At 60.2% G+C, this 20,018-nt stretch overlaps 5 protein-coding genes across 5 annotated transcripts; 1 reads left to right on the top strand and 4 right to left on the bottom strand.

The window, feature by feature from the left end:
- Nucleotides 1-1,094: 1,094 nt before the first annotated feature.
- BXZ73DRAFT_77445 (TrkH-domain-containing protein) lies at nucleotides 1,095-4,622 on the bottom strand (the record flags this gene model as incomplete). Its single annotated transcript, XM_048022668.1, has 14 exons — nucleotides 1,095-1,490; nucleotides 1,568-1,596; nucleotides 1,852-2,018; nucleotides 2,084-2,134; nucleotides 2,187-2,348; nucleotides 2,464-2,604; nucleotides 2,747-2,754; nucleotides 2,813-2,910; nucleotides 2,943-3,016; nucleotides 3,072-3,187; nucleotides 3,270-3,981; nucleotides 4,035-4,069; nucleotides 4,289-4,478; nucleotides 4,561-4,622. 14 exons carry the CDS (start codon nucleotides 4,620-4,622, stop codon nucleotides 1,095-1,097), a joined length of 2,241 nt encoding a protein of 746 aa, XP_047878016.1.
- A 2,520-nt stretch (nucleotides 4,623-7,142) lies between these two features.
- BXZ73DRAFT_46848 (carotenoid ester lipase precursor) lies at nucleotides 7,143-9,516 on the top strand (the record flags this gene model as incomplete). Its single annotated transcript, XM_048019764.1, has 12 exons — nucleotides 7,143-7,333; nucleotides 7,422-7,612; nucleotides 7,684-7,748; nucleotides 7,799-7,811; nucleotides 7,894-7,921; nucleotides 7,976-8,050; nucleotides 8,102-8,109; nucleotides 8,166-8,231; nucleotides 8,285-8,354; nucleotides 8,413-8,788; nucleotides 8,865-9,165; nucleotides 9,236-9,516. The coding sequence occupies 12 exons, from the start codon at nucleotides 7,143-7,145 to the stop codon at nucleotides 9,514-9,516; spliced, it is 1,665 nt and encodes a 554-aa protein (XP_047878015.1).
- Nucleotides 9,517-9,707: 191 nt separating this feature from the next.
- Nucleotides 9,708-14,745, bottom strand: BXZ73DRAFT_101275 (WD40 repeat-like protein; the record flags this gene model as incomplete). The annotated part of the gene is made up of 17 exons (XM_048014852.1): nucleotides 9,708-9,814; nucleotides 9,872-10,662; nucleotides 10,713-10,818; nucleotides 10,877-10,978; nucleotides 11,029-11,151; nucleotides 11,210-11,334; nucleotides 11,387-11,609; nucleotides 11,665-11,735; nucleotides 11,788-11,970; nucleotides 12,023-12,178; nucleotides 12,238-12,424; nucleotides 12,476-12,729; nucleotides 12,778-12,944; nucleotides 12,995-13,320; nucleotides 13,377-13,593; nucleotides 13,665-13,818; nucleotides 13,880-14,745. 17 exons carry the CDS (start codon nucleotides 14,743-14,745, stop codon nucleotides 9,708-9,710), a joined length of 4,158 nt encoding a protein of 1,385 aa, XP_047878014.1.
- Nucleotides 14,746-16,736: 1,991 nt separating this feature from the next.
- BXZ73DRAFT_77442 (uncharacterized protein) lies at nucleotides 16,737-17,351 on the bottom strand (the record flags this gene model as incomplete). The annotated part of the gene is made up of 1 exon (XM_048022667.1): nucleotides 16,737-17,351. The coding sequence occupies one exon, from the start codon at nucleotides 17,349-17,351 to the stop codon at nucleotides 16,737-16,739; it is 615 nt and encodes a 204-aa protein (XP_047878013.1).
- An 890-nt stretch (nucleotides 17,352-18,241) lies between these two features.
- On the bottom strand, nucleotides 18,242-19,707 carry BXZ73DRAFT_46630 (ATPase; the record flags this gene model as incomplete). The annotated part of the gene is made up of 9 exons (XM_048019725.1): nucleotides 18,242-18,316; nucleotides 18,370-18,549; nucleotides 18,604-18,760; nucleotides 18,817-19,195; nucleotides 19,251-19,304; nucleotides 19,354-19,465; nucleotides 19,518-19,541; nucleotides 19,591-19,613; nucleotides 19,668-19,707. 9 exons carry the CDS (start codon nucleotides 19,705-19,707, stop codon nucleotides 18,242-18,244), a joined length of 1,044 nt encoding a protein of 347 aa, XP_047878012.1.
- Between the last annotated feature and the right edge of the window lie 311 nt (nucleotides 19,708-20,018).

Raw genomic sequence — 20,018 nt, 5'->3', positions numbered from 1 at the left:
GGCTTAGAGCGGGAGGCCGCTCGCTGGCTCGCCTTCGTCCTTGGGCGCGGATAGCCCGACGGCCGACATCAAGAATCCATGGATGCGCTTATGGTCGCTTGAGTGGAGCTTCGATGCGGCGAGCCGAGACGGCAAGCCTGGCTGGGGGGGAGGATTTGTCGGGTTTGAGCTGCCGACTGAATGGAAGTGTCGCTCGGGACGCGCATCTTTGAGAGGCGAGCCGATGGGTCGGGAACATTGCATGAGGATTGGATAATCGTGTGGTGTGGTCCTCGCCGAAGGCCGAATGTTTCGGTCGTCGCGGAATGATATGGAAGGTGATCCTGTCGATCTGTACGATGCTTGCGTCTGGCGACGACTGACAGCATGAGGAACTCCGAATATCTCGCAACGCCGGGACTGTAAATCTCGGTCATCAGCGTTTTGGAAAGCCGTCGAGGGCTCTTACGAGTGTTCCTCCAGGGATGCGGGAGCTTGAGAGAAGATGTCTGGCCCGGTGACCCTCCTTACCCGAGTTCCTCCGCTCCTCGATTGAGATTCGTGAGCGAGCATACCGGGAGTCCAATCACTCAGCGAGCCCTCTGAGGGGTCCCGGCATTCGTGCGACGTCTTCTTACTCCGACGCCGGGGTTGGGGCACATCTCCGCGGGAACAAACGGCCGCCATCGTCTGGACATCTCTTCCGTTCAGCTCCCGCCAAGGAGGGGTGTTTGAGGGATTACTATGGGAGGAATCTGAGGTCAGGGCCGGTGAACGAGGTGGGAAGGAGAAAGCGTGCCGTTACCGGTCCCGCACCGTCTCGCTTACGGGAAGAATGCGCTGTGTGTCCGCCGGCATCTTACTGCCCCAGGTCTCGTGGTGGTGAGAAGGAGAGTTTATATGGGCGCCTACGCATCATCCGCTGTCACACGTCTGGCGGGCCGCTTCCCGGCTCGGTTTGCCCAAGTGCTAAAAAGTACAGTCTATTCTGCCGTAAACCACCCACAAATACCCTGTCCATGCCATGTCGCGTCGCAAGTCTTGTCTTGGTCTCGAGTACTCAACTATCAATGCCCACTCCGCCTCCACCGCGACCACCTCGCCCGCACGCACGCTTACACGCTCCCCACCGACACCCCTCCATCCGCGCGCGCCACCCCGCCCGGGTCAGGTACGTTCACCCCCGCCCCCGCGCCCGGCGCCCGGCGCTCCTCCGCGACGACGAGGCTCACCGTGCGCGCGCGCATCCGCATCTTCGCCGCGAGCGCCGGCGCGTCCCGCAGCGGGCCGACGACCTCGCCCGCCTCGACCTCCGCCTCCGCCTCCTCCGCGGCGACGGGCGGCTTCTCGGGCTCGGAGGGGCCGGTGGCGCGCGTGGGGAGGAAGTCGGAGGGGAAGAGGACGGCGCGGTCGAGCGCGACGGGGAGGCCGCGGTGCCGGCCGCGGATCATGACGGCGCAGACGACGAGCTTGGAGAGGACGTGCATCCCGCCGGAGAGCGCGAAGTTTTCCTGTGGGCGGGCGGTCAGCGTTAGGAGGGGAGGAAAGGAGTGGGACGTGCCCCGGGGATGCCGAGCGAGAGGCCGACGGTGCCGTACGCGGAGACGAGCTCGAACACTGGAGAAGGGTCAGGGTGTTGACGCGGTTCCTACGGGGGAGGGAACGCACGTAGGGCGAATATGTTGAAGTAAGACGTCATGGAGCTGTCGGTTAGGTTGTCACGCTACGAAGGATGTTAGAAACGAGGCGACGTCCTGCGTGGCAAGAATCCTACTTCTATGATGCACAGCAGAAAAAGGGATATCGCAAGCCACCACATATCTGCAGTGCATGCATCAACACCGCTGCGCCGCAAACGGCGGCATGACGCACCGAAGGAAAGCTGCCTGCGCGCGTGCCGGAGGAGGTACTTGCCCCAGATCGCGACGCGCGACTCGGTGGGCCGGTTCCAGTGCTCGTCGTCGTCGATCTCGTCGTCCTCCGGCACCTGCTCGTACACGCCGAGCGACTTCTGCTCGTACACGTTCGTCGCGCGCACGCTGCCAGGCACCATATGCGCATCAGCCACGAACGAGCCCCGCACCCGCCCGCACCCGCCACTCACCTCATCGCGATCGGGTATATGGCGATGTACATCATGACCACGAAGAGCACCCTGCCACGCGTCAGCACCCTCGACCCTAGGGGCGGCGGCGAGAGACACTCACTGCACTGCAGGCACGAGCGCCGCCACGGACACAGGCTGGTACCCGGCGTTGCGGCACGCGGCGGCGAGGAGGACGGCGTCGATGAAGCGCACCCCGAAGGGCAGCGCCTCCGTGGCCGGGTTCCCGATGTTGAGCACGAGGTCGAAGAGCAGGTTCGTGAGGCTGCGCACGCGCGGTCAGCGAGGCGTGGGGGCACATAACCGGGGCTCGGGCTCGCCGGGCACGGGAGGGCGACCGGGGGAGGGAGACTGAATTGGGGGAGCGGGAGGGGACGCACTTGAGAACCATGATCGTGCCGATGAGGAGCCACGTCTGGCGGGCGGGGAAGAGGTAGATCGTGCATCGGCGCGGGTGGTCGAGCAGGAAATGCAGGGCCTCCTTGTACCGGGCCGGGCCGGGGAGTTTCCATAGCGTCCAGCTAGAACACGGACGGGTATGTGAGGTGAAACGCTACGTGGAGACAAAAATGGGTGCACGGACATCAGAAAGCGGAGACTTTGCACGACGGAGGGGCGTGGATCAGCGGAGGCGTTCCCTGAAGACAAGGGTTGGAGACTCACAAGACGGGCTGGGGGACGCGCGGCGTCAGTAAACGGGGGCCGACATGATTTAGCATGGGAACTCACGAGGCATGTGTTGCCGGCCAGAACACAAAAGACGAGGACGAGGATGAAGATGTACGCCGTCTGAAAGGGGACTACATTCTGGTCGACGAGCGATATCCCTAGCAAGACCGACATCACCGGTGAGAATCACACGTATTTCCTGACTGAACAGAAGTGGCCCTGCCTGTATTTGCCCACGCGCCGATCACTTGGAACGCGGAGAACCTGCGGGCGGGGAATTACTGCGGACTCGGCGTTAAGCACAGCACGCGTGACGCACCAGACTGGGTTGATGACACGATGTTGCAGAGGCGGATGGAAGTTGCTCTCCCACTCTGGCAGGGACATGTACGGCGCGATTATGATGAACGAGACCGCCAAGATCCCGAAGTAGTACTGCAGGACGTCCGCCATGCCGCCGCATCAGGAGGGAATACACAGTCAGGCATCTGTCGCGTGCGCCCTGCGAGTTACGCACCACAGGGATTATCCACAGAAGCGCGCTGAGCGCGCGGTACTCGACCCCTCCAAGCTCTTCGATGTTCTCCGCAGTGAGGCCATAGAAGGCAGAATTGCGCCGCACGGTCGCGCTGAAGCTCAGGTACGGCACCGACTTTACCGGGCCTTCTGGTGTCAGCGCCGCGCCGCCGCCGGTAGGGACCAACGTCTCCGCGCGGGCATCGTGAGCGTGCGCTGTAGCTTGCGGGCCGCGCGAGGAGCGACCCGGCGCAGGAGTCTCGAGGCGAGCTCGACCACGTTCGGAAACCCGCCGAAGCTGTCCTCTGAGGAAGCGGCGCTGGCGACAGGCGGGACCGGGGAGCGACGTGTCCTGAGCCTGAGGGCTGCGAGCGCCGACTGAGGGAGCGGTGGGCCATGTCGATCCCTGTTGTCTCGGCGAAGTATCCGCGGTCAACGGGGAAGGAGTGGGCATGGACGCCATAGGGTCGATAGGCCGGGGCGCGACATCTAGTCTGCGGATCATATCTGCACGAACGACGCTTTTGGGAGCCTGGGGAAGCTTGGAGTTTTCACGAGAGGCTCGTTCCATCTCTTCTTGCTTGAATTTCAGTCTTTTCAGAGTCTCTCTGATATGTCGCGTAGAAGAAGGGACGTCTTGCGAATGTTCGATGGTAGATGTTCTCTTCATCTCGGCCTCGACGATGTGGCGGAGCCTCTGTCTGAAGTACGATCTATGATTGATGATTAGTACCGAGTGACGCGGGAAGCATTAAGAAGTTGTTACCTCCTCACGACTACGACAACCCACGCAACGAATGCCTGAAAGGAGATTTCGAGAAGATTAGATGACCGGCTCTATATGTAACGCCACAACAGAAATCCGGATGAAGGGTTTACCCCTGTACCAAGCACCCGATATGAGAAGACATTTTTTGACATTTTTCAACAATTTGAACATGCATCGCCACGTCGAGCACCAACCACGCCGCTCGCGTCACAAAGGGAGCGATGGGTCGACCGAAGCAGAGGCTGACTGACCTGGTTGCCAACGATTTCGATGAGTACGATGAGCACCTGCTGCCATGCGGTGAGACCACTGAGGTCGAGGGTGAGAAGGCCGGTGCCAGTGGCGGCGCTGATGCAGACATAAAGAGAGTCGATGAAGGCGACGGGAAATGCGCCGTTGCAGGCCCAGAAGACGACTGCCCAGAGGAGCGGAAGAACGATGCTGTGCACAGTTACAACGTCAGTCCGCCCCGAGCATCATGATGCGCTTGGCGCTTGGCGCGAGGTGAGGAGAACAAACTGACAATGCGAGGAGGTGAATCCGGTAGAAGTTAAGATGTCGCTCTATCGGCGATAGGTTCACCATATTGAGGGTTGTCGCCGGGAAAGAAAGCTGTGAGAGACCGAGGCCGAGGATGGGGAGTCAAGGACCGCTGAGGCCTGAGACAAGGCGGGAGACGCCCAGAGAGGCTGTCCCGCCACTTGTTGAGGCAAGTTTAAGAATCGAACACAAAGGCCCGAAACTCGCTGCTTATGACACATTGTGAGAGAGGCAACGAGTGGAGAGGCAGATGTAGGGACACCGTTGGCTGTCCTCCCTGTCGGATCTTGACCCAAACGGCAAAATCATATCTGAACGGCTCAAGTGACGACAGCAGGATTCGAACCCACGGCCACGGGCTAGACGAGGAGGTAAGCGCCGCTGAACCCCGTTACGGACATTGTCAGAATCCATGTTCTACAGATATGCACCCAACCTCCGCGTGCTCACGACGAGCACCACATCGTGAGGGGTGCACAAGGGAGCTGGGACTGCGACCACCATGCGCGAGCTGCCCCGCGCGCTGCACACGCGAGCGCTGAGCGCTGAGCTCGCCCATCGGTCGGCTATCGTTTTGTTACCAGGGTCCAGCTGTACGTATGCATTGCATGACGCCCCGAGTCTGTGGCCTGCAGTCGCGAGCGGGCGCCGGGCTTCTAGCGGGGAGTTGTCGACATGCGTGCTGTGCGTGAGGGGTGCTGACTACCGGGGCCAATTGTCGGCTCGAGCACGCGCTCGTTCCCTTTCGAAACCCCGCTCTCACATCGATACAATCGTTTTGGTCCCACCCGCCCTCCATTGCGAAAAAAGGTTGCCTAGCAATGCACGACTCGGGTGAGAAATATTGATCTCAGAGGGTACAAAGTGCGATCCGATTGTGGGCCCACTCACTCGGCTGCTTGCGCGTCCGCCGCGGACCTCGTGCCATGGACGTCGCGCATGCCATCGAGACTGGACTCGACACCATAGTGTCTACTCACTTGAACCGTGGTCTCGTATATCAAAGGCATGGAAAGTAGCCCATGTAACTCATACACATCAACCCATTCGCCTGTTGCCAGCTCGCACTGACCCGTGCATGTTGGGGTTCGCTAAAAGTTTCTGCCTTACCAGACGTCTGAAGACCTCTTTCTCCATAACATTTTGCTCGCAGCTCGGTCTCTACAGGCACTCCTGCTCCATCGCAGTGGATCCCATGTGCGCTAAAGTCCGCACCCTGGTGCCATGCAAAAATCCCGCGCACGCGCTGCCCGCAACTGCACAGCCCGTGACTCGTGAGGACTTTGCTCAGCCAACCACTCGCGATCAAGCCGCAGATCCGACGCGCCCTCCCAAGGCCTCCCGCTGGGCCCTGCACCGTGGTCGAGGGCCACGCGACCGCTATACGTGCCTTTCGTGCCCAGGGCGCCATCCAGGTTTGATGTGCTTGGGTAGGCTCGGCTCACAAGCAAATTCGAACCCAGCTTCTTGTGCGGGCGCGGCCGGAGATTCTCGGGCGGGCGATGGACAGCGTCGAGCTCATCGTCGACAAGAGCATATCGGATGCGATCTCGTGCAGAGAGGACCTCGTCTTCGCCGCGTCTTCCGCGCGCTGCAGCCCTGTGTGGATTCAAGACACGGCGCCGCTCGTCCTCGTCCTCGAGCAGATGGCGCTACGCTTCGCGCTGCACTTCGCCGCGCTCGTCCGCCCCTGTGGGTTATGGGTTGTCTCTGCCGCGCGCTTCAAGTTTCTTGGAGACCACGCGCCGCGATTGCGAGCCCGAGCGGACTCGAACACGAAGTCTAAAACTGAGCCCGTGCGCCCGAGCTGGTACGTACTGGGAGGACGAGCGCGTCACACGGTCGACGTGCCTGTCTGCGCGGCTGGCGTCGTAGTAGACGGCCACGTCCCTTGTCCTCCTCCGGCGGAACAAATCTTCTGAAAGCACCGCGCGCGGCGACGTCGTGTACTCGCGGTGCACGAGCGGACGTCGCGTCGTGCGGGTACGGATGCTAGCTGCAGGGCGCGCGTCGCACAGGCGTCGGGCGCGACAGGCGCGACGACAGCCTTTAACGTGTGCCCTGAAGGCTCGTCTCTACGCGTCGGCTCATGTCGGCTCAGGTCGGCTCACGACTTGTGCGATGTCTCAGGTGGGCCCGCCCGCACAAGAAGCTGGGACCCGAGCACACCAAACCTGGCTTGAGCCCTACGGAAGTCGGTCCACTAGCCCATCACACGACGCTTCAGACAACATCAACCACGCATGCTGCCCCGGCCCTGTGACCCTCCCGGGGCCTCTTGGATACGAGAACCGTCTGCCTCACGCATGCGCAACTCGGAGAGCGGCGGGGTGAGACTATCAGACTCTCCCGTCCACGTGCGCCGGCCTCAACCATCAGCTCCCTCTCCGCTCTCCGCTTGCTTCTTTGCCTTGCCCCGATCGCAGATTTCTAGTGACCGAGGATGTTTTCTCCTTCCAAACCTCGCGTGCTTTAAATGCGCGGCTCGGGCTCGAGGGCCTCCAAGCACCTCCCCGCTCCACGCCCCTCCTCTCGTCCGGCTCGCCCGGTCCACCCACCCCCGCGATGCTGTCCATCCGCTTTCTCTGCCTTCCCCTTCTCCTCGCAGCTACCGCACTCGCCGCGCCCACCGCGCCCGACACGCCTGTCCTCGAGAAGCGTACCTCCCCAAAGGTCACTCTCGACAAGGCCACCTTCGTCGGCACCGGGGACGGCAGCGTGAACAAGTTCCTCGGCATCCCCTTCGCCAAGGCCCCGTACGTCCCCCTCTCGTCCCCCCTTCCATCCCCCCCGTCCTTCCAGCGTCGCTCACGTTCCCGCCCCGACTCTGGACTCCCCCCGCAGTGTCGGCAACCTGCGCTTCAACCTCCCCGCTGCTGTCGATCCCTACAACGGCACTCAGACCGCGACCGCTTTCGGACCGGCGTGCCCCCAGCAGGCGCTCTCGCTCCCGGTCCTCTCTGGTGTGCTCTCCGATGCCGCAGACACCGTCGTCAACGGCTTCCTTTCGCTCATCGAGCCTTCCGCCGAAGACTGTATGTCTGCGCGCGGCCACCAGCCTGTGCTCAAGGGCAGTCACTGACGAACTGCCCTCTGCCCGCTCCAGGTCTCTCGCTCAACGTGATGGTTCCTGATGGGACCAAAGCAGGCGACAATCTGCCCGTCGCTGTGGTGCGTGCCCTGTTTCGCTTCCCGTTCATCGTTCGCTGACCATGCGGTAGTGGATTTTCGGAGGTAAGACTGGGTCACCTGAGTCTCGGCGCATGGCGAGCGTGGGCACATCCGGCTGACGCGAACGTTTATCCCCGGTGCGCAGGTGGCTTCGAGATCGGCGGCACTAACATGTACGTGGGCGCCTTTTTGCGCATTGGTGGCGGCTCGTTGAGTATCGTGCGCAGATACGACGGGGGTGGCATCGTCAAGCGCTCGGCCGCTATGAAGTCGCCCATGATTTTCGTGAGCATGAACTATCGGTGAGCGCCATCTGGGACAACACTATGCTGTCAGCTTATTCTTTCATGTAGCGTCTCTGGTGAGCACCTGGCTCCTTGGGGCACCCTACTACAGGAAGCTGATGGGTGCACGCAGCGTACGGCTTCCTTGCCAGCAAGGAAGTGAAAGCGGCCGGCGTCGGCAATCTCGGCCTCCAAGACCGTGAGCGACGTGTTCCCTTCATTGGCACCGTCATCCACTGACTTCCCGTCCAGAACGCCTCGCACTTCAATGGGTACAGAAGTACATCACCCAATTTGGAGGCGACCCGTCCAAGGTAACCATGTGCGTCCGCCTTCCCCGGTCCTCTGCATTGCCGGCACGCCCTGACCGCGCCCCGCAGCTGGGGTGAGAGCGCGGGCGCGATCTCCATCGCACTCCACATGGTCTCCAACGGCGGCGACCCCCAGGGCCTCTTCCGCGGCGCGTTCATGGAGAGCGGCTCGCCCATCCCCGTTGGCGACATCGAGCACGGCCAGGGCGACTACGACGCGCTCGTGTCCCAGACCGGCTGCACGGGCGCCGCGGACACGCTGCAGTGCCTCCGCGAGGTCGACTTCAGCAAGCTCAAGAAGGCGGTCGACGCCTCGCCCTCCTTCTTCTCCTTCCAGGCCCTCAAGCTCGCCTGGATCCCGCGCGTCGACGGCGTCTTCCTCACCCAGCCGTCGCAGCAGCTCGTCGTCAACGGCAGCGTCGCCAAGATCCCCTTCGTCTCCGGGGTGCGTCCGCCGTCCGTCCCGGCGCCCGCCCGCCGGCGCCGCTCCCCCCGCTGACCGCTGACCGCCCCGCCCGCAGGACTGCGAGGACGAGGGCACGCTCTTCTCGCTCTCCTCGCTGAACGTGACGACCGACGCCGGCGCGCGGTCGTACATCAAGGACGTCTTCACCCCGAACGCGACCGACGCCGAGCTCGACAAGCTTCTCTCCCTCTACCCGAGCACGCCCTCCGCGGGCTCCCCGTTCGGCACCGGCGCCTTCAACGCGATCACGCCCCAGTTCAAGCGCATCGCCGCCTTCCAGGGCGACCTCGTCTTCAACGCCGCCCGCCGCTTCTTCCTCCAGCAGCGCGCCGCGGACCAGCCCGTGTACTCCTTCCGTGCGTCCTCTCTCGCTCGCTCCCTCAGGCTCCCTTCCCTCCGCCTCGTGCGTGCTGACGCCAGCGACAGTGAGCAAGCGGTTCAAGGTGACGCCCGTCCTCGGCGCGTTCCACGTCACGGACGTGCTCAACGTCTTCGGCGGCGGGGAGCTCACGGACTACCTCATCAACTTCACGAACAACCTCGACCCGAACGGGCCGACGGTCCCGGCGTGGCCGCAGTACACCGTCGCGCAGCCGCAGCTGATGACGTTCCTCGACGGGTTCACCCCGACGAAGATCACGACGGACGACTTCCGGAAGGACGCGATGTCGTTCGTCATTGAGCTCTCGCTCAAGTACCCGCTCTGAAGACCGAGACGGCGACCGGCTGCGCCGGGGCGTCGCGCGGGTTGTGAAAACGACTGTACTCTACGAGCGAGTGGGTTCTCTCCGCGTGTACTTTAGGACGTATATCTGAGTAATAATGGACGGCTTTTTGGATGAGCGCGAAAGGCGACGGATACAACAGAGACGGCCAGCAGCGGCGTACGGATCGCGCACTAGGTGCTAAATGTCATGACGCTGTCCTTGACCATGAGCTTCACGCTCCGGTCTCCCGCCCACTCGAACCGCACGTTCACGAGCGTCTCTTCCAGGCTCATGTGTGCTGCAGCGAGGGTTAGCGCGGCATCAAGAGGAGCGCGAGACAGGACGGACGACTCACCGGCCTCTCCGATGTTGAAGCTCAGCCGCTTGAACGGCTCCGACCCGCCGTGCCCCTGCCGCGGCGGCGCCCCGGGCAGGAAGAAGCTCGTGAAGCTGCTCCCGACCTTCCACACGAGCACCGCCGCCTCCTCGAGCGAGACGGTGACGAGCCGGCGGCCGTCGGGCGAGAAGCTGCACGCGGTCGTGCGCCGCTTGTGGCCCTCGAGCACGTACAGGCGCGTCGCGGTCTTGAGGTCGTGCATCACGACCGCGCCCTCGCTCGTGCCGACGGCGAGGCGCTGCGTCGGCCCGTGGAAGTCGACGGTCGGGAACGTCTGCACGATGTGGCTGAGGATCTCCGTCGCCGGGTCGAGCGCGGCCTCGCGCGCGGCGGACGCGTTCGGGTCGAGCGCCTTGACGACGGCGTCGAGCAGGCGCGGGAGGCCGGCGTAGAGCACGAGCGGCTGCTTGCGCACGAGGAAGACGACGAGCTGGAGGACGGCGCGGCGGGCGGTGGGCGAGCGCGGGTGGAGGATGTCGATCGCGAGCGTGGTCATGAAGAGGGGCGAGTTCGAGGCGGCGATCTGGAGGACCGCCGTGCGCGCTTGCGCGCCGACGTTCTGTGCCGCGATCGCTTCTTTCTTCGTCGTCGTCGCGAGGGTGAAGAGCGCGCGGAGCATCTCGACTGCGTCGACGTATTGCTGCCAGACTTGGAAGCCACGGGAGCAGAGGTCGATGGCGAGGGAGCGGTAAGGGGAGGCTTCGTCGTGGAGGTAGAGGGCGATTGATTTCGCGATTTCGGTTAGGGTGCTGTATTACGGTCAGGTTGGGTTCGAATGCCATCAAATTGAACGACAGACCCTGGCGTCAATAACGTGTACTTGTCCACGGCAATGAACCCGCACACACAAAGCGCCAGAGCACTCTGCTGCGACTCCTTCTCCTTCTCCGAGCGGAGCGTAGGCACTAAGAAAATGAGTTTGTAAGCAATCATGCTGCAGTCAAAGACAATAGAGCGACGGACGGTAATTCTGCCAGTTATCCATGATCTCGGTCGTCTCGTGGTCTGACAATCGTGCTACACCAGCATCAAAAAGCAATCGTGCTGTGTGGCGGACTTCCGAAGCTGCAACACCATCAGACCTGGTCTTCCGACAACGATGCTCGACCACTCACACAGGGTGTTCAGAAGATGCTGTCCCAACCGAGGGAGGCTGGGAGGCTGGTAGGACTCCAGCACCAGCTGTCCGACAGAGGCCGTGTAGAATGTCATGACGGTATTGGCATCTTGAGCGAGATCTGCGTCAAGCAAGCATGTCACTTAGCTGTGCAACTTCATGATAAGGCGAGAACGCACCCTCATATTGAGTCAGATAATGCAGCAGCGACAAGATCACAAGTGCACGATCCGCTGAAGCTTCAGGTGACACTGTCCACGCATCAGAACGTGCCGTTGACGGGAAAAGTGACACGGCGTCGCTGCTGGAAATCAACTTTCAGTAGCGATGTGCATGTTCGCGGTGGAAATGCTGACCTAGACAGTCCCAAAGGCGCAGGATGTGGGGCGATGCCTAGGGATTCTGTGCAAATCGAGTCGACTCCCTCGCTTACGCCAAAGGTGAGGAGCATGGAGAGCACGGCGCGGGCGTTCTCGAGTTTCGCCTTCGGGCTGAGAGCATTGGAAGCGCTGCTGGCCAAGGCTGGGGTTGCCGATAGCTGCCTCAAAACCGATGAGATGTCCAGGAGCAGTGTCGATGCTAAGAGGGAGTTTCGATCAGCCGCCGAAGGCACATTGTCGAACGACATGCTCACCTGCGTCCGGGGATGCGCCGTGATTCAACGCCCTGAGAGAGCAGCGGGTCTCGGGACGATCGCCGATGGACCTGCGTCTGGACCTCAAAACTCATCCAGGGAGGCCAAGCCGAGGTGACGCACCACTGTGACCATCCGCCGGCTTGAATGAGTTCCTCTCCCTTCTCTATGCTCATAGAGCGCCAGAACTCTCGCGTCCGCGTATCCCATAGCCGTGCCCGCCCATCCGCATATACCAACAACATATTGTCCTCCGAAAGAGATATTCGCGCGAGCGGTGCCGCAGAGCCAGGCACAAGATACACACTAGATAAAGCCCGGTGAGCTGTCCGCGCATCGGATACTGGAATTTACACACAATTGGTAGTCATCGATGGCGACGACAGCGACCGTGCCGTCTTGAGAGACGCAGAGGACACACCCGTGCAATCGCCCGACGTCCTCGTCATGCAGCGATATCACCTGAGCGAGCGGTGTGGTGAACACCGTCCACCGCGCGCATGCCGCCAAGGTCCTGCAACCGGAGCCACGGGTGAGCGCGATCTCTGGCACCAGGGGTATCACCACACTCACGAGATATCCCAGATTGCAATCGCCCCGTCATCCGAGCCCCCGACGAGTACGCGCTCATTTGTCCTCGGGTTTTGGACAATATCCAGGTGGACGACCGCGCCGCCGAGAGATATATCGGATGTTGACTTATCCTGGCGCGTATGCTGAATGAGGTCGATGAGCGAAGTTCGGTGGATCAAGCCGTCAGCTGTGAGACCGATCAGCCAAGTCAAGAAAAGGTTGGAAAGGATGGGCGTACAGTAGCCGGCAATGATCAAGTCGAGTTCGAGCGGCAGCATATATGATATACGAGACCGGAGCTTCGCGCCGCCGTCGCTGCGGTGTCCTGCCCACAGCGTGCGTGACTGCGGAGGACGGCTCATAGAGGGTTCCAATGGTAGATAGTGTATTCTGCGAGTCTTGTCTTTCAAGTGCGTGGAGACGATGTGGCCCCCGGGAGCCAGGCTTACAGCATCGCCAGGGGTGAAAGGCGCGCTCTGGACCATCTGGCACCTACGGGATAGTGAGCTGGTGCGCAAGACATATAACATGCGACTTTACTGGATGTCTGAGGGTGTTCGACCTGGGGAGGCGGCCACCCGCCAGACTTCAGCTCGGTCGGAAAAGAGAGCCACGAATGAGTCATGGTCCATCCACTTGACATCGCGGACCTTCGTCGCAGGGATGCTGGCGCTTTGTTCAAGATGATCGTTCGACCAGTCGCAAACCTGCCGTACGTCGGTGACATATAGGTACAAATGGATGCGAAGACACACACCATCATTTCTTGCGCAGACCAAGCGCACCATCGCACAGCGTCGCCGTTATCATGAGCTCGTAGTCCAATTATGGGAAAATCCGAGTTGATCTCGCCGGTGACCACGTCGTTGCTCAGCTCGAGTCGCGTCAACGGCTGATCCTTGTTGGTGCCCGCGAGATGGTCCGTTGAGAGAGACTTGAGGACCTTGAAGGGGTTGGGGAGCGGAAGATGGGTCGACGAAGACTCTGGTAGGTCTGGCGGAGTGTCCGGAAGGGGGCCGAGAACCCGAACGGTACGCGAGCTGAAGTGGCCGGCAGGACCGATGTGAAACAGCGTCAAACTGTCTGGAGATAATGCTTAGAGATTTCCCGCTCGGGGCAGTGTATGTTCAGGTGCTTACGATCGGGTTCGGCGCGCAATCCGATAGTGTCAACTTGCCCATTGACCGGCCACTGTCCCAGATGCTCAAGACTTGCTTCCCCGGCCTGAGCCTCTCCCGGAAGGATAAGTTCGTAAACCGCCACGATAGCTTGACGCTCTGAGTCCGAAACGGACTCCATGACTTGGCCAGCAGGGTAAAATTCGTGAGGGGATGCACATGCAAATATCGCAATTGACTATACGGTACACAGGTACATAAAAATGAAGACATTAACACTGAAACCCCACCAGAGGCGAAGCAGCGCACCTCGTCGGATGCCGCAACAAGCAATGACCTCCAAACCCACAACATAGGAGGCGTTGTCTGAACTTTTCCCGCGACTGTTGAGGGAGGCGGCTTGACCTCCGCCGTGATTGAAGCAACACATCGTCCATCAGAAGTACAGTGGACAGACAGAGCCCTAGGAGATAGTAGTCGGCACCCATGTATATGATGAGCGCATAGACTGAACATACACTCACCCTGTCTCAAGGAGGCATGTGAAGTATCGACCACCGTCGTGCGTCTTCACGGAGGAGACGGGCCGACCGGTACTAGATTGTGGAGGAAAGACATGATAGCGCAAAGTTGCAGTGGGAGGTGAGTTAGACTCTGACGACACTGCTGGAAACAACGTGGGAGATGGCGGGCCAGACAGGGACAGCGTGGATGGAGCAGGAGATAGAGCCGCCGACAGGTAACTTCGCGCGTCCTCCTTCTTCTGACTGCTGCCCCCGCCGTTCGAGGAGCTCGGGGTGGCAGCGAGAGACCGGTCGGTCGAGAACGAGTTGCGTTCTGGGCGAGTGCGCGACCGCGACGCGTGCCTCATCCGCTGCTCCTTGCCCTTCAGCATGCCCTTCAGCCTCTCCTGCTCATCCTCGAAGTCGACATAGTTCTTCGGGGCTTCCGCCTGCTCAGTGGTGACGGAGGAGACGATGCGGGAGCGCGTCACGTGGAAGGGCGAGAGGGCAGGGATGGTGGAAGAAGGCGACGCGGACCGCGAAGAAGCGTGGCCCAGTCCGAGGTATCGCCTTGGACTAAGTGGGGGAGAGAGTGGGTCTCCGTGCGGGGTTCGGGGTGCGACTGAAGGACTTGTGGGAGCTGGGACGTCCAGGATAAATACTGAACCATCGGTACAGCCTATCGCGACTCTCTGCGCGGTGCGCGCGTCGTGTTTGTCGGTGGATTCGATGGGGTTTGAGAGTCCTGGAGGAGGGCCCCAGAAGGCGATACAGGAGGCAGCAGAGGCCGAGAGTGATGCTTCGGTGAGATTTACGTCGCCTTTGCCAGCATTGGCAAGAGAGACGGTCGCAGGCAGTGAGAGGGAGCAGGAATCGAGTTTAGCCATGGTACCATCGTCAAGAGCGCGGCGGCCATCGGTGAGCTCGACGCGCGGGCGCGCAGACACGTGACTGATGTCATGACCTGCCCTGAAGCCCTCGGTTTATAGACCGTGCGCCACGCGTTGCTGCTTTCCTTCGTGCGGCGACCCGGCCAAGCTTTTCCCCATGTTGCTCATGACTGCCTTCTTCCACGCGGTCGTTGGAGTGTCAGGCCGCGTCAAGAGTGACTCAGACGTCTTAGTGCCCTCATGTCTTCCTTGCTCTCATCGCTAGGAGGATGGGACGGTGGTTCTGTACATTTCTCCTCATCATGTATACCCCCAGTTCCGGCCTCCTGCAATAGATCTGTTTATTCCACCCCGTGCTCGTCGGAGTCTGTCAAATTCGCGGACCTCATGCCTCGCCAGTACGTCCGAGTCCTGGACTACACAGCATTGCCCAGGATCGGCCGGACGAAATCTTCCCCCAACTTTGCTGTGCCCGACCGTCGAGCCAGCGTACTTCTTTGCGCCCATCATCCAGTAAGCATTGATGTGGCACAGACTCGGATGAAATGAGGCATTGATCTGTTGACCTCAGGTATTGCGCTTGCGCGGGTTTGTCATCTACAATGACAACCGGCTCCCCTCATTCTCGGGGTGTGCAGCGAGAGCTCGGAAACCCTCCCGACTGCGGTGTGTCGGTGCCTCGCCGGGCGGTACAACTACTCCCAAGTACATATACAGGTCACTGGCAGACAACCTTCTTACACATGGCTCCTGTCCTTTCCTCTTCTTCGGCTTTCCTCCAAGCCCGGGTTGTCGACTCTTCCGATTCAGAAGGAGGAAACAACAGCACGGCGATCATCGGTGCAGTCGTGGCCGTCGCATGTCAGTGCCCTCGCTCATTCCCCGGTCTGACCACCAAACTGACGACGCCCTTTGCTTCCTTCAGTGGTCCTAATTTTCGGCATGATTGCCTTGGTCATGCATTATCGACGACGTCGCAGAGCTGCAAATGCGTCCACAACCACGACCACTCTCGCCGCCTCCGCTCGGCGCACACCAACGCGGCGACCCACCGATCCCGAAGGGCCTGTGGACGATCTTCCGCCATACCCTGGAGCCCCGGAAGAGCCGTTCCCACCACCGCCGCTCGCGTTCCTTCGCCCGATGGTAGCAGGGGCACCACCGTATGCAGGCTCAGACGAGCCGAAACCCGCCTCGCGCTCGAAGACATTCTGAGCGTCGCACGGCCCACAGCCCTTCTCATGACTTGTTAGTTGTTATCTATCGCATTTGATGTTACGGACACCCCTCTTCATGCACCACGATACCTCGTCATGATTACTACCCACCTCGCGGATCAGTTCCGCACCTAACATTGCACGATAATCTCATGTATATACGACCTACAGCGCGGTGTGGCAGGGGCATATGATTGTAGCTTATTTCACAACCACACTACGCCGATCCACGTTCCTTGAAACAACCAGTGCGCAGCAGCCTGACGTCCGCGAGTTTGTGACGCCCGGATTTCCGCCCATCTCGGAAGCATTCCGACGAGCCGGAAGAAGCTCCCGTGGCGGTGCGTGTCGACGTCGAGGATGGGATCGTCGAGGACGCCCACATGTCGTTACAGTCAGCGCCATGATGAGCCCGTCCCTGGAGACACCGGAGAGGCCCCCGAAAGCTCTCCCTGCGCCCGGGTGCCATGTGCACCTTGTCCGCGAGGGCAGTATCGCCTTCGTAACAGGCTTCACGTCTTGACTTCTGAAAGACAATTAACGCTAGGTACAACATCACGTAATGTACATGCCCATCCACCACTCACAGGGTGAGTCTGCCAAGAATGCACATTGAGACATGAGGTTCGCGCCAAACAGAGTACCAAGCAACCCTCCTACCTTTATAAGTGCAGTTCCAACGGTGCCGCCGGGATTTTCTCTATGTATGCGGGTACCTAGTCAAGTTCGCGCAAGTGATCGCTGCTCTTGTTCTTCCACCGTTTCGGAACTTCACTGAGAACGTGGTCCTCCTCGCACGGCGAGAACGGGGGCAGGCAGCTCGAACGACGGAGCATCCCCGGCGTAGACGATGCCCAGCACCATCATGGACGCGTAGAAGGCGTAGAAGACACATCCGAGGACGAACTTCCCCGCCGCGCTGACCTTGGCACGACAGCGTTGCGACGCTGTCCTGAGCCCCGCAAACCCCGCGGAACCCGAATGGTTCCCTCCTCCTGAGTCCTCCGGGGGCTGCTCGGATGGAGTGGGAGTGTCGCTTGGAGTACAAGCAGGAGGCGCCGGGAGAAGGGCGGTGCGGTCCGAGAGAGCGGTTGTGCCCGCGGCCAATATTGCTTGTGTGAGGCTGTTGACGGCCCTCGTTCCTTTTCTGATGGCGATTGCCAAGAAACCGGCGGCGGAAACCGCGAGGACGATCCATAGCCATAACGTATAGGGGTGGGAGGACAGAAGGCCTAGTGAGCTCAGTGTAAGCATACGTAGGCCGCGCACGTACAAGAAGTGCTCACAGTTCTCCCCCGTTGCACTCGTTTGGATAAGGGTGAAGTTGCTGATGCTGCTGTTGTTGTACACGCCCCCGCTGGCTGGGGTAGAGACGATGAGAGGCATGTCGACGGAGTTTTCGAGGGGCAGTTCCGTGTGCCCACGCACAGCGGCCTCTCATCCAGCTTTATGTACCTTGTGAGCACGAGTAGCAAGATATCATGAACTAGAGAGATCAGCCCTTTCCTGGGAGGGAAAGGAAATGAGAAGGAGTGGGTGTCGAGATATCCAGCTCATAACTGAGCTTCTACATCCGCAAATCCTTGTAAGCCTAGCGTCACCATCTCTGTGAGCGGGCCCCAGGTCGGCGCAGTATCGCGTTAAATCGTGACGGGAGGGGTCAAGCAGGGTCAAGCGCGCACTTTAGGAGCGAGTGTCTCTCCCATGGGAACATCGCCTCCTTCGGATCCTAGAGAACCGTGGCAGTGATTGCGAAATAACGGCGGGATGGATATCTGGATTTTGAACTTTCAAACCCAGCATAAAGCTTCCTGGAAAGAGCTGGACTAGTCTGGAACAAACGAGAGCGGTACCGCACCGGCCATGACACGGAGACTAGCGGGTACCCAGGTTAGCCCGAGCCCCTGGCACAACCATGCCCCACGCGTTTCTCCGCCCTATACTTCGATTCGATACCAGGAATCCTTTTGGAGTGAATGAGGCGAAGCGCCAACATCCTGCAGCAGAAGCTGGTGAGACAAACGCCGGGAAAGGAGAGGAGCCTAGACGAACTGTGTGGCGTGGAGCATGTTTCATGGAGACGTGCTGACGTGGGTGCCGCTGCACATGAACTGTGCATGGTCGAGCTGCGGGTAGTCAAGCGCCGCGAACAAGATAAGAACAACACGTCTATCATGCATTAGATGACTATAATGTACGCGCGTACATATACACCAGGGGTCGTGCACCGTGAGAACTCGTGAACTCGCCGCCCACCAAAGCAAAGCACACCCATCTCAGTCCACAGGCAGCGGACTTGTTGCCTCTCGCTGGAAGAAGTCGGTCATGCTCAGCGGACGTAGCTTGAAATCCTTGATACACGCATGAGCCTCACACAAGCTGACAGGAGCGAGGTAGGACGTACTTCTGTTTGAATGCCCGCCAGCTTCTCCGGGTCTCCGTGCGACTCCCGGAGCAGCTCTCGCATCGGCAGCATGGCAGCATTCCGGCACAGCTCCTTCAAATCCGAACCTGAGAGCCCCACGGACTGCTCCGCAAGCAATCTTAAGTTGAAACCAGGGACGAGATCCGTATTCCGGAGCATCTATCGCGAAATTAGGGACACGAGAGAAGATAAGGGCTTAATTGGGACACTCACCAGAGTCAAAATCTTCTCTCGCTGGTCCACATCCGGAAGTCCAACTGCGAACCGTTTCGGCATACGGCGCAGAATCGCGGAGTCGATGTCGGTTGGCCGGTTCGTCGCCCCGAGGACCAATATCCGGTCCGTGCTCGAGGTCAATCCATCCCACAGCCTGTCCTCTTGTTGGCACCCAAGCGCGGAAACGACCAATGAATGCAGGAGACTCACGTCATGAACTCGGCCTTCATCATCCCCGTTACCTCGTGGTCGCCCTTGGTCCGCTCGCGGAGGAAGGAGTCGATCTCGTCAATGAAAACTATCGCGGGCTGCGCTTTGCGCGCGAGGGAGAAGAGACCCGCGACGAGCTTGTTGCTCTCACCGTACCACTTGTTGGTGAGCACCGAGGCGGCGATGTTGATGAATGTCGCGCCGGACTCCTTCGCGAGTGCCTTCGCCATCATCGTCTTGCCGCATCCGGGTGGGCCAAAGAGAAGGACTCCTTTCGGTGCGCCCAGGAGTGACGACGACTGGAAGAGATGCGGGAAGCGGAGGGGGAAGATAACGGATTCGCGGAGGGACTCGATAATGGGTTCCAGACCGCCGATGTCTGGAGGCGGGGAGAGTTAAAGATGGTATATGGGGCTAGACTAGAGAGTACTCACCGACGAAGCGGACGTCAATGTCATCAGGGTGTATTACCTCGGACGCTATCTGCGCTGGGAGGCTTTGAGGACAAGGAAGGGAAGAAATCAAGGGCAGGCATACATTCATATTCATCCAACTTGAGGTCTTTGTGGCCCAGACTCTCTAGTGCTTCTAGACTCTTCTGCTTGACCTCCTTCTTCTCTACTGGTGACGCCACGGAGTCGAGTACCCACTGAGAGTGAAGATGAGTGGCAGGCAAGTGGAGGACGAAGAAACAAACGCACTCGGATGGTGTAGTAGAGAGCTATCTTGCAGAGGCTGTCAGGACCAGAACGAGCTCACAAAATCTAAACGTACTTGTGAGGCCGTGAAAAGTGCGGCTTAGGCGTAGTTTCAGTCGGCTGTAAAGAGCGCACGGATGCGAGAAAGCTCACCGTCGAAAAGAGCTCTCTTTACCGAACTCGAGAGGGCCATGGTATCGAGGGACTTGCTGAAGAAGAAGGGTATGTTCTAGTATGAATACAGCCCAAAAACGAGGAAGGGACGCCGGAGTGGCCGGAGGTTATGCAGACGAGGAGGAGGGAATGGTGAGAGTCGCCGAGCCCAGGAGCGCCGGTCGCTGCCACGCTCGCTCCGACTCGAGCCGTGAGCGTGACGCGACTGGGACGTCCGGGCCGTTCATGCAAAGTCGATTGGCGCCAATTGTCTTGCATGGCCCGTGTGTTTCTCAGTCTCGTCTTCACCTACCAGTAGAGATCGTTGATGTCAATTTTTGTAAATTGTGG

The sequence above is a fragment of the Epithele typhae genome (genome assembly GCF_022376455.1).
Source record: "Epithele typhae strain CBS 203.58 chromosome Unknown BXZ73scaffold_23, whole genome shotgun sequence".
Classification (NCBI taxonomy): Eukaryota; Fungi; Basidiomycota; class Agaricomycetes; order Polyporales; family Epitheliaceae; genus Epithele; species Epithele typhae.
This window is presented reverse-complemented; position numbering and strand designations above follow the sequence as displayed.